The sequence below is a fragment of the Silurus meridionalis genome, chromosome 6 (genome assembly GCF_014805685.1).
Source record: "Silurus meridionalis isolate SWU-2019-XX chromosome 6, ASM1480568v1, whole genome shotgun sequence".
Taxonomy (NCBI): Eukaryota; Metazoa; Chordata; class Actinopteri; order Siluriformes; family Siluridae; genus Silurus; species Silurus meridionalis.
In genome coordinates, this window is record NC_060889.1 from 34,084,842 (window position 1) to 34,097,179 (window position 12,338).

Sequence of the window (12,338 nt, forward strand, 5' to 3'; positions counted from 1 at the left end):
GACACAGAAGATCAGGTACAGATTCCAACAATACAGATTAATTTAAACTCATTAGTATATTTAATTCATTTAAATAATGCAGATTTTAAACTTTAAAATTTACTTAGTTACAGTAAGTTAGTTACAGTTACATAGAGTTACACCTCAAACCAAACCTGTCACATAACACAAATGGATCCACTGATCCACCTGGGCAGGCTTGCTGAAGTTCACACAATGTACTACTCACATAATAAACACACTCATGATATTTAAATTGCATATGAACTATTTTACACTGCAGCCAAAACATCTACATGTGCATTATAATTAACCTGAAGAAATGATTTCACTGTGCTGCTGCTGCCCTCTGCTGGTTGCTAAAGGTGTGGCACAGCCACTTGCAGTAAAAAAAAAAAAAAAAAAAAAAAAAAAAAGTATAAATAAATTGTTTTTACAGTATAATATATATGGAAGTATTTTCCTGCTACAATATTTCTGTGGAAGAAGTAAAGGATGTTACTTACTGCAGACACCTACCTAAATATCTTCCCAAATTGTGTAGACTGTCTTAGTGTTCATGTACAAACCTGATTTACACACCCTTAATCTTGACTACTGCATTGTGTTGCTCTGCAGGACTGAGAAGAAATGCAGGGATGAATTATTTTGCAGGGTTTAACACTGAAAACTTGTATTTCACTTTATGCTGTTAGGAAAAATGGTTATTAGTTACAAATGAAGCACTACAAACATTTTAAACAAAAATCAGCTTAAAATATATGAGGATTTATAAAATTTACAGAAATGTTTTACAGAAATTTATATTTAAAAGTAGATTTGAATCAGTTGTGTTGAAATCTATTACAGTGCGGATAAGGTCAGGATTAGAATTATACATTCGTTACCACTAGAGGGAGACAAATCTAGTTTTACTATATTTACTAGATAGTTACTAGTCTGGTTATTCTCCTCTGATCTCTTGCATCTCTTTCTCTTTCTCTTTCTCTGTGTGTGTGTGTGTGTGTGTGTGTGTGTGTGTGTGTGTGTGTGTGTGTGTGTGTGTGTGTGTGTAGAATAGAATGTTGTGTATGAAAATCCCAAGAGATTTTTTTGAAAGAATAATGTGTTGTGCTGCTGACATGTGATTGTTAAATTATTTCATAAAAGAGCAGGTGAAAGCAGACAGTAAGATTATAATGTACATTTAGATATTCTGACACTGTTACCATATTATAGTATGCTTATAAAATTTGTGATTCAATTGGAGAGACTGAATTACCTTTTTTGTTTGAAGACTGCGATTCCCATGGTGCCTAGTGTTGTGTGTATTGTCTGTGTGTTAAGTGTTGTGTGTCTGTTCTTTGTTCTGTGTAAAGAAGTTGGGTCGTGACATTTCTCGCTTACTGCCGGAAAAAAATCCCAAAGATTGGATGTATAGGAATTGTGCCGGTTACTGAACTAATCCTTATTTAGACCATTTGGCATTATTGAGTGAAATTGTGTCACATCTAGATACTTTTTCCTAGAGATTTAGATGCTGCTAGAGGTTTCTACTATGCTCCAGTTTAAGTTACCCCGTTATGCTCTTCACTGCAACAGGAAGTGATTCATTCCAGCCTCAGCTCAAGACTCAAGGAGGTGGTCCTAGGAAAAAGGGGAGTTCATCTATAAGGGATTAGAAAGAGTTCCAATTTAATGTCCTGTAACTCACCTTTTGCCTGTGGTGACACCAACTGGTACAAATCTTTATCATAGCTTTACAATAATTCCAAACTCGCCTTTAAACCTTTTAGGAAGAGATATGATGCACAAAATGGGAATGGAAATTATGTTCTTTGAAACCAATGTTTCACTGTCTTTTTCTTTTGTCCTAATGCTTTCAACTGAGCCACGGCCACATCCGGAAGATTTCTTTCATGGTAGTACTGAGGTCCTGCCTGATGAACCAAATTTAGGTGAAGTTAACCCTAAATTATGGGCCTCTCACAAAGACGAGAAAGGTTTAATCCAGGTAAAACCGTATCATGCACTCATGAAAACATACCATCCGATTTTTGTTAAACAAATATCCATTGTCGAAAGAGAAGAATATTGGCATTGCTCCAGTTATTGACAATTTATTGTCACAAGGTGTTTTGATCGAGACACATTCATCTTATTACACACTGATTAATCCTGATTTTGAAGGCAGATAAAAAAATGCTGGAGGCTAACACAAGATTTACGAGAGATTAATAAAATAGTTATTCCGTTAACTCCTTAGCTACCATTGTTAACTCTATACCAGCGACTCACAGATTTTTACTGTGATTGATCTTTGTTCTGCGTTTTTAAATGGCCCCTTTGGCCTCAGAGATGCAGCCGCTTTTCGCGTTTACCTATAGGGGACGTCAATTTACCTGGACCCGTCTTCCTCAGGGTTTTGCTTACTCACCAGCTGTATTCACCGCTGTAGTGCACAGAACTCTGGCCAATATACACCTGCCAGAAACAACCTGCATTCTTCAATACGCAGATGACATCCTTGTCACAGGACTGACTGAGCAGGACTGCCACAAGGCGTCAGTGGTCGTCTGCAATGTCCTGGCTTAGGCTGGATTTAAAGCTTCACACCAGAAACTACAGTGGATGAAGAGAAAGGTCTCATATCTGGGCCATGTGATCTCAGAAAGACAACGTAATATATCGCAGGACCGAGTACAGCTTGTGACTAGGTTTTCAAGACCTCAGACTGTGAAACAGATGCAGAGCTTCTTGGGACTGGTGAACTACTGCTGAGCATGTTTCCCTGACTGCGCACAGCATGATAAAGTTTTGCGTAGTGCATCACAAAGTTGATCACAAAGCTCCTTCATCACATCTCATTCTGTGGACTCATGAAATGACTAACAGTTTTGCTGCCCTCAAGAAGGCTATACAGTCTACTCCAGCTCTAGGTCTTCCAAATTATGCTAAGCCTTTTCACCTCTATGTGCATGAACGTGGTGATACGGCTGCAGGGATCCTAGCCCAGGAACACAGTGACAGATATCGCCCTGTTGTGTATCTTTTCAAATCTTTAGACAACATAGCTTTCGTGCAGTGGCTGCTGCGGCTCTGATCGTCCGGGATGCTGAGAAAACGGTACTGTCACATCCTTTGATACTGTACACCTCACATCAGGTAACAGCTATTTTACACAACCTTAACACACAACATATGACAGCACAACATAAATTTGGTATGAAACCACACTCTTGGCAACAGAAAACTTAACTATTAAGCTTCTTCTCAGCCACATTCAGCTGTAGTAGCTCTGTGTGATCTGCTAGACAATATTGACTTAGATGGTTTTGATGACGCACATGATTGCCTTAAACACATTGAACAAGAGACCTCTTGTATTCCCGATCTTTTAGATACGGCCCTGGAAAAGGGGGATTGCCTATATGTATATGGTTTATGTTCAAAACATTCTGATGGTGTGTATTTATGTGGATATGCAGTTGTAAGATTACCTGAAGAAATAGTTGAAGCTAAATGATTACCATACACATCTGCACACAGCTGCAGAGTTGGTGGCACTTACAAGACCATGTCAGTTGTGTGAAGGTAAAGTAGTGACTATATACACTGATTCTAAGTATGCTTATGATGTTGTGCATGATTTTGTCAAAACATGAAAGCAAAGAGACTTTAAAACAGCTGATGGAAAGCCCATTGCACATTTTAATCTCATAGGCGACCTTTTAAAAGCTGTTCAACTTCCTGCCAAAGGGGCCATAGTGAAGGCATGCCGTAGGTGATTCAGAGGAAATTCGGGGAAACACCTTAGCGGATAAAGTAGCTAAGGAAGCAGCAAAACAACCAGTTGATGTGGACACAGTACATACAAATCCTGAGATCTCGCTGATGTCACATATCTCCAATATACCAGACATTGACCGAAAAATACTTCAGAGTCAGCCTACTGAGAAGGACATTGGGCTTCCAATCAATGTAAATCAGATTCTGCTGGTATCATTAGAGATGTAGATGGTAACATTGCTCTGCCTAAACTAGCTTTAATAGTGTTGGTGAAGCATTACCATGGGATGACACAAGCATTACCATGGGATGACACATTAGCATAGCTAAAGTCATACAGGCTATAAACCCATTATACTGCATTGCTGATGTAGATACAACAACAACCAAGCTAGTGTTGTATTCATGTTTGACTTGTGCCAATACTAACGTACATCAACATGTACAACATACTGCGCTTACTTTTCCTGAAGCCCTTTTTCAACACCTACAGATAGATTTTACTCATATGCCACCTGTAGCAAATTTGAGATACCTGTTGGTTATAGTTGACAGATTCAGTAGATGGCCAGAAGCATTTGCATGTGCGACAGAGAATGCTAAACGGTTGTCAAAATATTAACGAAAGAGATCATCATAGTTTGGTATTCCTAGTGTGATTGAAAGTGATAATGGCACACCTTTTGCTTCAAAGGTAACACAACTTTTGGCTAAAAGCTTAGCAATTGACTGGCATTTTAATATTCCCTATCACCCACAGTCAGCTGGAGTGGTAGAGAGAACAAACAGAACCATTAAGGAACGTGTTACTAAAGCCTGCATTGAAACAGGCCGAAATTGGATTGTTGTTCTCTCGGTAGTACTCACAGAAATGAGAATGATCCCATCTTCAACTACTAAACTGTCAACATTTGAAATTCTAATGGGCCGGCCTTTCCCGACCCCATGGGTCAGAGGATGCACTGGCATTTCTTCCTTAGGTAACCTGGAAGTGATGGTGGATGACTATGTTTCTGCCCTGGGTGAGAAATTAAATTCTATCAGTGCTGATGTCACACTAACTCTTCCTCTGCCCACAGATAAGCCAAAACACCCTTTTGTGCCTAATCAGCAGGTCCTGATACGAAGTCTGAAGCCTACCAAGGTCGGTGAGCCGAAGTATCTGGGTCCAGCGACTGTTCTAGCTGTAACCAGAACTGGAGTTCTGACTGATTATCAGCCACAGTGGATACACGCAAGCAGGATCAAAACAGCACCCACTTAATCTGTGCACTAATTGGTCTGTTGGCCTAAGAAGCCTCCCTAAGTGAATATTCAGGGCCGAAACAGTTGAGAGCCCATGGAAAGATCCTTTCTTTATAGTAGAAAGGGGGCCACTTATGGGGAGAAGATCTGACTCAATCGACTGTTTTGTTTAGCTTACCCTGATACCTGCTCTAGGTCTAAATTCTATAACAATATGTGCATGGTTGTAATTACACTTATAATGTTGTTTAACCCTCTTTGAATACTTTATTCAGGAAGCCCCACGTCTGCAAGGAGAAGAGACTTGGCTAGAGCATCCGGATCCACCTCATGCATATGCAACTAACGTGGTGGAGACTAGCTAATCACACTGCTAAATCTGTGGGTGGGATGGGAGACTGTTATGTATGTACACTTATCCCTCACAGCACACATGAGCTTCCAGTTTTTGCTATCGAACCTAGTTCCACTAAGGAGTTGAAGTGTGTGTCTTCAATGAGCAGTCCTGACTGGCAGTGTCCATGTAAAGTGATCCAAGTGTGGCGGGACGTTAATTAGACAGGAACTATAACTCAGCTGACTACGCCACCCTGTTAACAGGGAACACTATTATAGATTAATCATCTACAAAGGACACAGGTACGTGGTTTCAATAAACAGAGGCAAGAGACGTGGATACCAAAGATACAAACAAATGTTTTATTTCACAATAAATATGGGTATTACTTTTAAAACATGACTATGGGCTGGAATAAAATAGGCATAAAAACAAAAAGGAAACCGAGGCTTACCTAAAGCAGGTAAACTAGCTTAATGAGTATGCGGCTACTATATCGCCAGGAGCATAACGCCAAGTGCACAAAACGCACCACACACACACACACACACACACACGGTAAGACCAAGCGTGAACACACTGCACCCTGTGATAGAGTCCCACCACCGCACGAAGGCCAACTAGCCGTCTGCCTGAAGCCTCGGTTCCTAAACAAACAAAGTAAAGTAAAACAAAAGCAAGAAACAAAGCATAAACAGAGCAAACAAGCATAAAGCTAGCAAAGCAAACAAAGCAAACAAAAGCTAGCAAAGCAGACAAAGTTAAGTAAAACAAAAGCATACAAAGTTAAATAAAGCAAAGCAGAGTAAAAACAAAGCAGCAACATCAAAGTACGTTGCCCCGCAGGCCGCACTGAATGACTCCTCTTAAAACTATTCCACCTAAAAAAAGGATTAAGTAGAACATTTATTCATCCCACCAAACACCACAAACCTCAGCGGAGATAGCTACACATACCTTAATATTGTCGTTTCGACCACAAGTCCAGCCGCACAGGCAAATGGACATCAAACCGGCAAGAAGGCACGGGATTACGGCGGGTTCATGTTTAAAAGCAGTCGCCGAGCCACATGGAATCATTACACGTTGGAAACTATAATTTAAATAACGCTAGTTACCACAAACACACATGTTGATACACACTTGCTAGCAAGCACATACCTGTGAGACAGGAAGAGTCTAAACCAGGAAGGGGCGGGCCTCGGGCAATGACACACAAGCGGTGATCACACAACATGGTGCATTAAAAGTCCCCTTTTATATAGTCTTGCATGTATCTGATTGGACAACTGATGCTTTCATGACAATTTAAAGGGACACCCACAGTTCGTCCCACTACACAAGGTGCTTCTAATTCATTCTAAGTCTTATTAATTATAGCCATATTTATAAATTATAGCCATATAAATTTAACTCTTAGTTTTAATTCTGTGCCACCTGTTAGTCTAGGCATTGTACTCCAAATACCTAAGCATCCTTCTTGTGTTTCCTGAAGTAGAGGAAGTAAAGTTTTAGGAACCATTCCATTAGTTTACAGTAATACTACGGAAACTCGACCACTTAATTATTCTAATAAGGACTGCTGTGTATGTTTATCTGCCCAACAAAATGAACGGCAGGCTCTGGCAGGACATATAACCTTTGCCAGGATATTGGCTAACTGCCAAAGTAACTGTACAATTTAACCATTTTATTTCACAATCCGGGCTTCAGGCTGACAGGACTGTACCAACAGAGAAGAGAAGGGGGACGACGACACTAATGAAACATGTAGATATTTATTTTACATTAAGTGAATGATCTCCATTTGGAAACATTCAGGTATGTAGACACTATTTTAAATATAGAGTGTGAGCAGACTGAAAGAATATCAGGTTAATTAAAATAAACTTTTTATAAAAATCCATTACTAGCGGAAATGATGAAAAATGTACCTGTAGTTACCACTAGAAGGCAACAAAGATGTAGGTTTTACTTTTCAACCTTTGGCTCTTCTTCTTTCCTCAAAAACAGTGTTCACTATATTTACTTTAGCGAGCTAAAATATATATGTTGTGTTTAACTCTTGTCACGTTCTATTTTGTATGCATTTTTTTAATTTGTTTTTGGTTTTCCCATAAAGAAGAAGGAAGAGCAGCTGCAGACTGGATGTAAATAATCTTCCAGTCAGGTGCAGGTAATCCAGTTTAATCAGTCTGGAGAATTCTGGGTAACTCAGTTCTCCTGAATGGCTGCTCTCAATGTGCTGCTTCTGCCCTCTGCTGGCTGTTTGAGGTATAGCACAGCTTCGTACAATAAAAAAGTAAATAAATGTATATCTTTTACAGTAAAATATGCTTGAAAATATTTTGCTGCTACATTTTACCCTCTGAAAAAGTGTGTAATGTTTCTCACTGCAGACACCTACATAAATTTTCCACAATCATGTAGACTCTGTTACTGTTCATATACAACTGTGATTTACATACAAACTGGATTTCCACACCTCTAAATCAGATTATTGAATTCCTCTACAGGACTGGGAAGAAATGCAGTGATGAGGAAGTTATCTAGCAGAGTTTAAAAATGAAACCTTGTATTTCATTTTATAAAGCACTTTAGATTGTCTGAACTGCACTGGGATCCTCATCCTACACTAAATAATACTGCAAGATCCAGTGATCTGCTTTGAAGGAAACACTTTATTAATCCCATGTGAGAAATTCCTATGCTACAGCAGGAGTTGAGAGACAATATAAAGCCATAAAACAAAATAAAACCACAACAGTATAGCAGTAAAATGAAGATTAATATGTACACTAAATAAAGTACAATATAAACACATAAAACTTTGCATTGGTTCATATATTTTTATTGACATCATTATATAAAAATATTAAATAGTACAAATATAATATCGAAAAAGACACAAGAGTTTTTTCAGTGTATTTACTTCTACTTCAAATAATACATTATTGCTACCAGGAAAAAAAAAATAATAACCATTGATGATGCATTTATTTATAATTGTATAAATTTATTTATATATTTTGTTTATTTATTATTTAAATAGATTGAAAAGTCTACTCCTTGTATTTCAACTTGAGCTAATCTCACAAAGAAAAATGAGAAAACACAGCAGTACATATACAGTGGTGGTAGAACTGATACTGAGAAAACACAAAACACAATAAATGTTCACCACCATAATTCAGATAACAGCCAATGAACTTGTTTTATTTTGCATCGATGCAAAATGTACTCCCTTTAACTCCAGTAACACTGGAAACTCATAGAAAACAACAAAAACAATCCCAGGTTCCTTTTCAGTACTGTAGCTAAACTAACTACAAATCAGGGCTCTGAAAATTGTGTTCCATCACAGTTTAGTAGTGAGGACTTTATGAATTTCTTCACTGAAAAAATAGATAACATTAGAAAAACAATTGTGGCAGTTCAACCTCTGACAGCATCTCCTGAGACAGTGTTACCTTCAACTCCACAACTCCACTATTTTACATGTATAGGACAGGAAGAGCTGTATAATGTTATTGCCAAAGCTAAATCGACAACATGTCAGTTAGATCCAATTCCTACTAAATTACTGAAGGAAGTGTTATATACAACTGGTGAACCTCTTCTGAATATTATTAACTCCTCACTATTTTTAGGTCACGTCCCTAAATCCCTCAAGTTAGCAGTTATTAAGCCCCTCATTAAAAAACCTAATCTGGATCCAAACACGTTATCAAATTACAGACCAATTTCAAAACTCCCATTTATGTCTAAGATTTTAGAAAAGATTGTCGCTGCACAGTTATGTTCCCACCTGCAAGAGAACAATATCTTTGAAGAATTTCAGTCAGGTTTTAGGCCCCATCATAGCACAGAAACTGCCCTAGTTAAAATCACTAATGACCTGTTTTTAGCTTCAGACCAAGGCTTCATTTCGCTGTTGGTTTTACTAGATCTTAGTGCTGCATTCGACATTATAGACCATGATCTCCTCCTAGATCGCTTACAAAATTACATCGGCATTCAGGGACAGGCATTAAGCTGGTTTAAATCCTACCTGTCCGATCGTTACCATTTCGTAGATTTAAATGGAGAGCTATCCAGGCTAATGCAAGTAAATTATGGTGTGCCGCAGGGTTCAGTTCTAGGACCCCTGCTCTTCACAATATACATGCTTCCGTTAGGAAATATTATTAGAAGGCATGGAATTAGCTTCCATTGTTATGCTGATGATACTCAGCTATATATCTCATCTAAACCAGGCGATACAGCTCAATTAACCCGGATAACTGAGTGTGTTAAGGAACTAAGAGATTGGATGACCCATAACTTTCTACTTTTAAATTCTGATAAGACTGAGATTTTGCTCATCGGCCCAAAAACTAGTATACAGACGCTCCAGCATCTCAACCTGCATTTAGACGGATGTTCTGTAACCACTAGTTCAACAGTAAAAGACCTGGGAGTTATTTTAGACAGCGACTTGTCTTTCAAAAATCACATCAATCAAGTTACAAAAACAGCCTTCTTTCACCTTAGAAATATTTCTAAGTTAAGAAACATGTTATCTATATCTGATGCAGAGAAGCTCGTCCATGCCTTCATGACCTCCAGAATAGACTACTGTAATGCGTTACTAGGTGGATGTCCTGCATCATTAATAAACAAGCTTCAGTTAGTCCAGAATGCAGCAGCCAGAGTTCTTACAAGGTCAAAAAATATGATCACATAACCCCGATCTTATCGTCCCTACATTGGCTTCCTGTTAAGTTTCGAATAGACTACAAACTATTACTCCTCACTTATAAAGCACTAAATGGTTTGGCTCCCATGTATCTATCCAGTCTTTTAACACGCTACAATCCGCCACGCTCCCTGAGATCTCAAAACTCTGGGCTTCTAGTAGTTCCTAGAATAGCAAAGTCCACTAAAGGTGGAAGAGCATTTTCACATTTAGCTCCTAAACTCTGGAATAGTCTTCCTGACGGTGTTCGGGGCTCAGACACACTCTCCCAGTTTAAGTGTAGATTAAAAACATATCTTTTTAGCAAAGCCTACACATAACACACATCACATCATAACCTTGTGCTCCAGAACATCTGATCACATGCACATTATCAACTTGTGCTGTTAATATCATGAACAGCAGCTACGCTAATTCCTCTCCACTGCTTCTCTTTCTCTCCCATCCCGAGACACCCTGAGGTTTGGCCAGCTCCAGTCACCTCCCACCTCGTGATGATTACGGACCTTTGAAGAAGTAGATGCCGAACTCACAAACATCCCGAACCATCTAGAGACGTACCAGTGCCATTTGGATCCCGCTACATGTGTGGAGTTTGACATTGGACCTCCTGGAGTGTTTAAAGGCTCTGGCATGGAGAAGCTGATGCTGGATCTGTGGTGATCACAAATGCTGAGCTCATAAAACTCGGAGCTACTAACCATATAGACTGTATAAGACTGCAGAAAGAACATCACTTATAATCTTATACTCCAGTAATTATGTTAGTTCTCACTGTCCAGTGTTCTTTATTGTTGAAAGATTTATGATCAAACTCTTGATGTCACCCAGATGAGGATGGGTTCCCTTTTTGAGTCTGGTTCCTCTCAAGGTTTCTTCCTCATAACATCTAAGGGAGTTTTTCCTTGTCACAGTCGCCACGGCTTGCTCATCAGGGACAAATTCACACCATTCACCATCACTGTTGATTTGTGTAAAGCTGCTTTGAGACAATGACCACTGTTAAAAGCGCTATACAAATAAACTTGACTTGACTTGACTTGACACTGAGCTTCTCACCAACCGCTCTGACTGCAGTCACCTTTACAGAAAATACAACCTACACTGGAAACTATTCCACTGCACATTTTCATTCTCAAATCCTGCAACTGAAACCATATTCACTCTCTGGATATGAAGCAAATCTCACTAGTGCATGTTCTAGCACACAACACACCTTCTAGTCTTTAGATTCTCAAACAATGCAGATTTCCATCTTTCACCTGATACTGACATCTCATGACGCAGACAGTAGTGTCTCTGGCGCCAGTGGGAGACGGAGCTGTGTGGTGCAGGAATGTCACTCACCCTTTAAAAAACTGAGATGTGGAGAGGATCCCAGCCTGCAGCAGCTGATGGAACAGATGACCCACATGGTCACGTGTGATCTGGTTTCACTCCAGCGTGGTCTCCACACCCACCCGAACAAAACGTACTGCATCCCGCCCTGGTCCAGTTCCTCCACGCAATGCAAGACCTCCTGCACACGAACCCACCACCATTATGTGACGCAGTAACAAGATAATAACCAATGTGTATTCAGCTAAATGTGATCATAAGACACTGCATGAGATCATTACTTTGTACTCATTTATGTGTAGAAACTCCTCAATAATGGATTTAGAGTTTCTCCATTTCCTCCTCTGATAGCGCAGGCTTGTGTGTAGTCGAGTCTGGCACTGCGTCGAGTTTTACTGAAACACAAGAGACATGATGTGTCATGACTAAAATGCTCATGCATTAAACTGAATTGACTCAACACGTTACAACGGCTTGTATCTAAACAGTAGCCTACCAAGAAAGTCATTGTTCACTGTCTTCTCCTCCTTTCACAACTAGTGGTACCTTGACCTAGAGTGCATTAACACGAGTTTTACACAGGCTTTAATGAAAGGTCACTCAGTCGATTTTTTTGCTTTGTTACGCGAGCATAAAATTGAGGTAATTGAGGTTCAAAGCGTTGAAAAAGTAGCAGCTAATAGTCTGAAAATTTTCTGATGCTCATTTCTTAGTGGTCTTTGATTACAGGCTTTAACTTGGCTACATGAAACTAAAAAGCTGAGTATTACAGAAGCAGCTGTCTGTGTTTATATGATTTCACAAACTTTAACTGGAGTTAGTGAATACCTTGAATGAAGACTCAACATGTTACAACGGCCTAATTTATCTAAACAGTAGCCTACAAAGAAAGTCATTGTTCACTGTCTTCCA

The 12,338-nt window shown here is 39.2% G+C and overlaps 1 protein-coding gene and 1 long non-coding RNA gene across 2 annotated transcripts in view; one reads left to right on the plus strand and one right to left on the minus strand.

Annotated features, from left to right (window-relative positions):
• Positions 1-6,065: 6,065 nt before the first annotated feature.
• On the minus strand, positions 6,066-6,679 carry LOC124386916. Its single transcript, XR_006926048.1, has 3 exons — positions 6,512-6,679; positions 6,308-6,443; positions 6,066-6,231 (listed from the first exon to the last, which is right to left on the minus strand). It is a non-coding gene; the product is annotated as an uncharacterized LOC124386916 (long non-coding RNA).
• A 4,650-nt stretch (positions 6,680-11,329) lies between these two features.
• LOC124387579 overlaps positions 11,330-12,338 on the plus strand; it is a 17,999-nt gene continuing 16,990 nt past the window's right edge. The window contains 1 exon segment of the mRNA XM_046851989.1: positions 11,330-11,597. Coding sequence (XP_046707945.1) covers positions 11,330-11,597 — 268 coding nt within the window.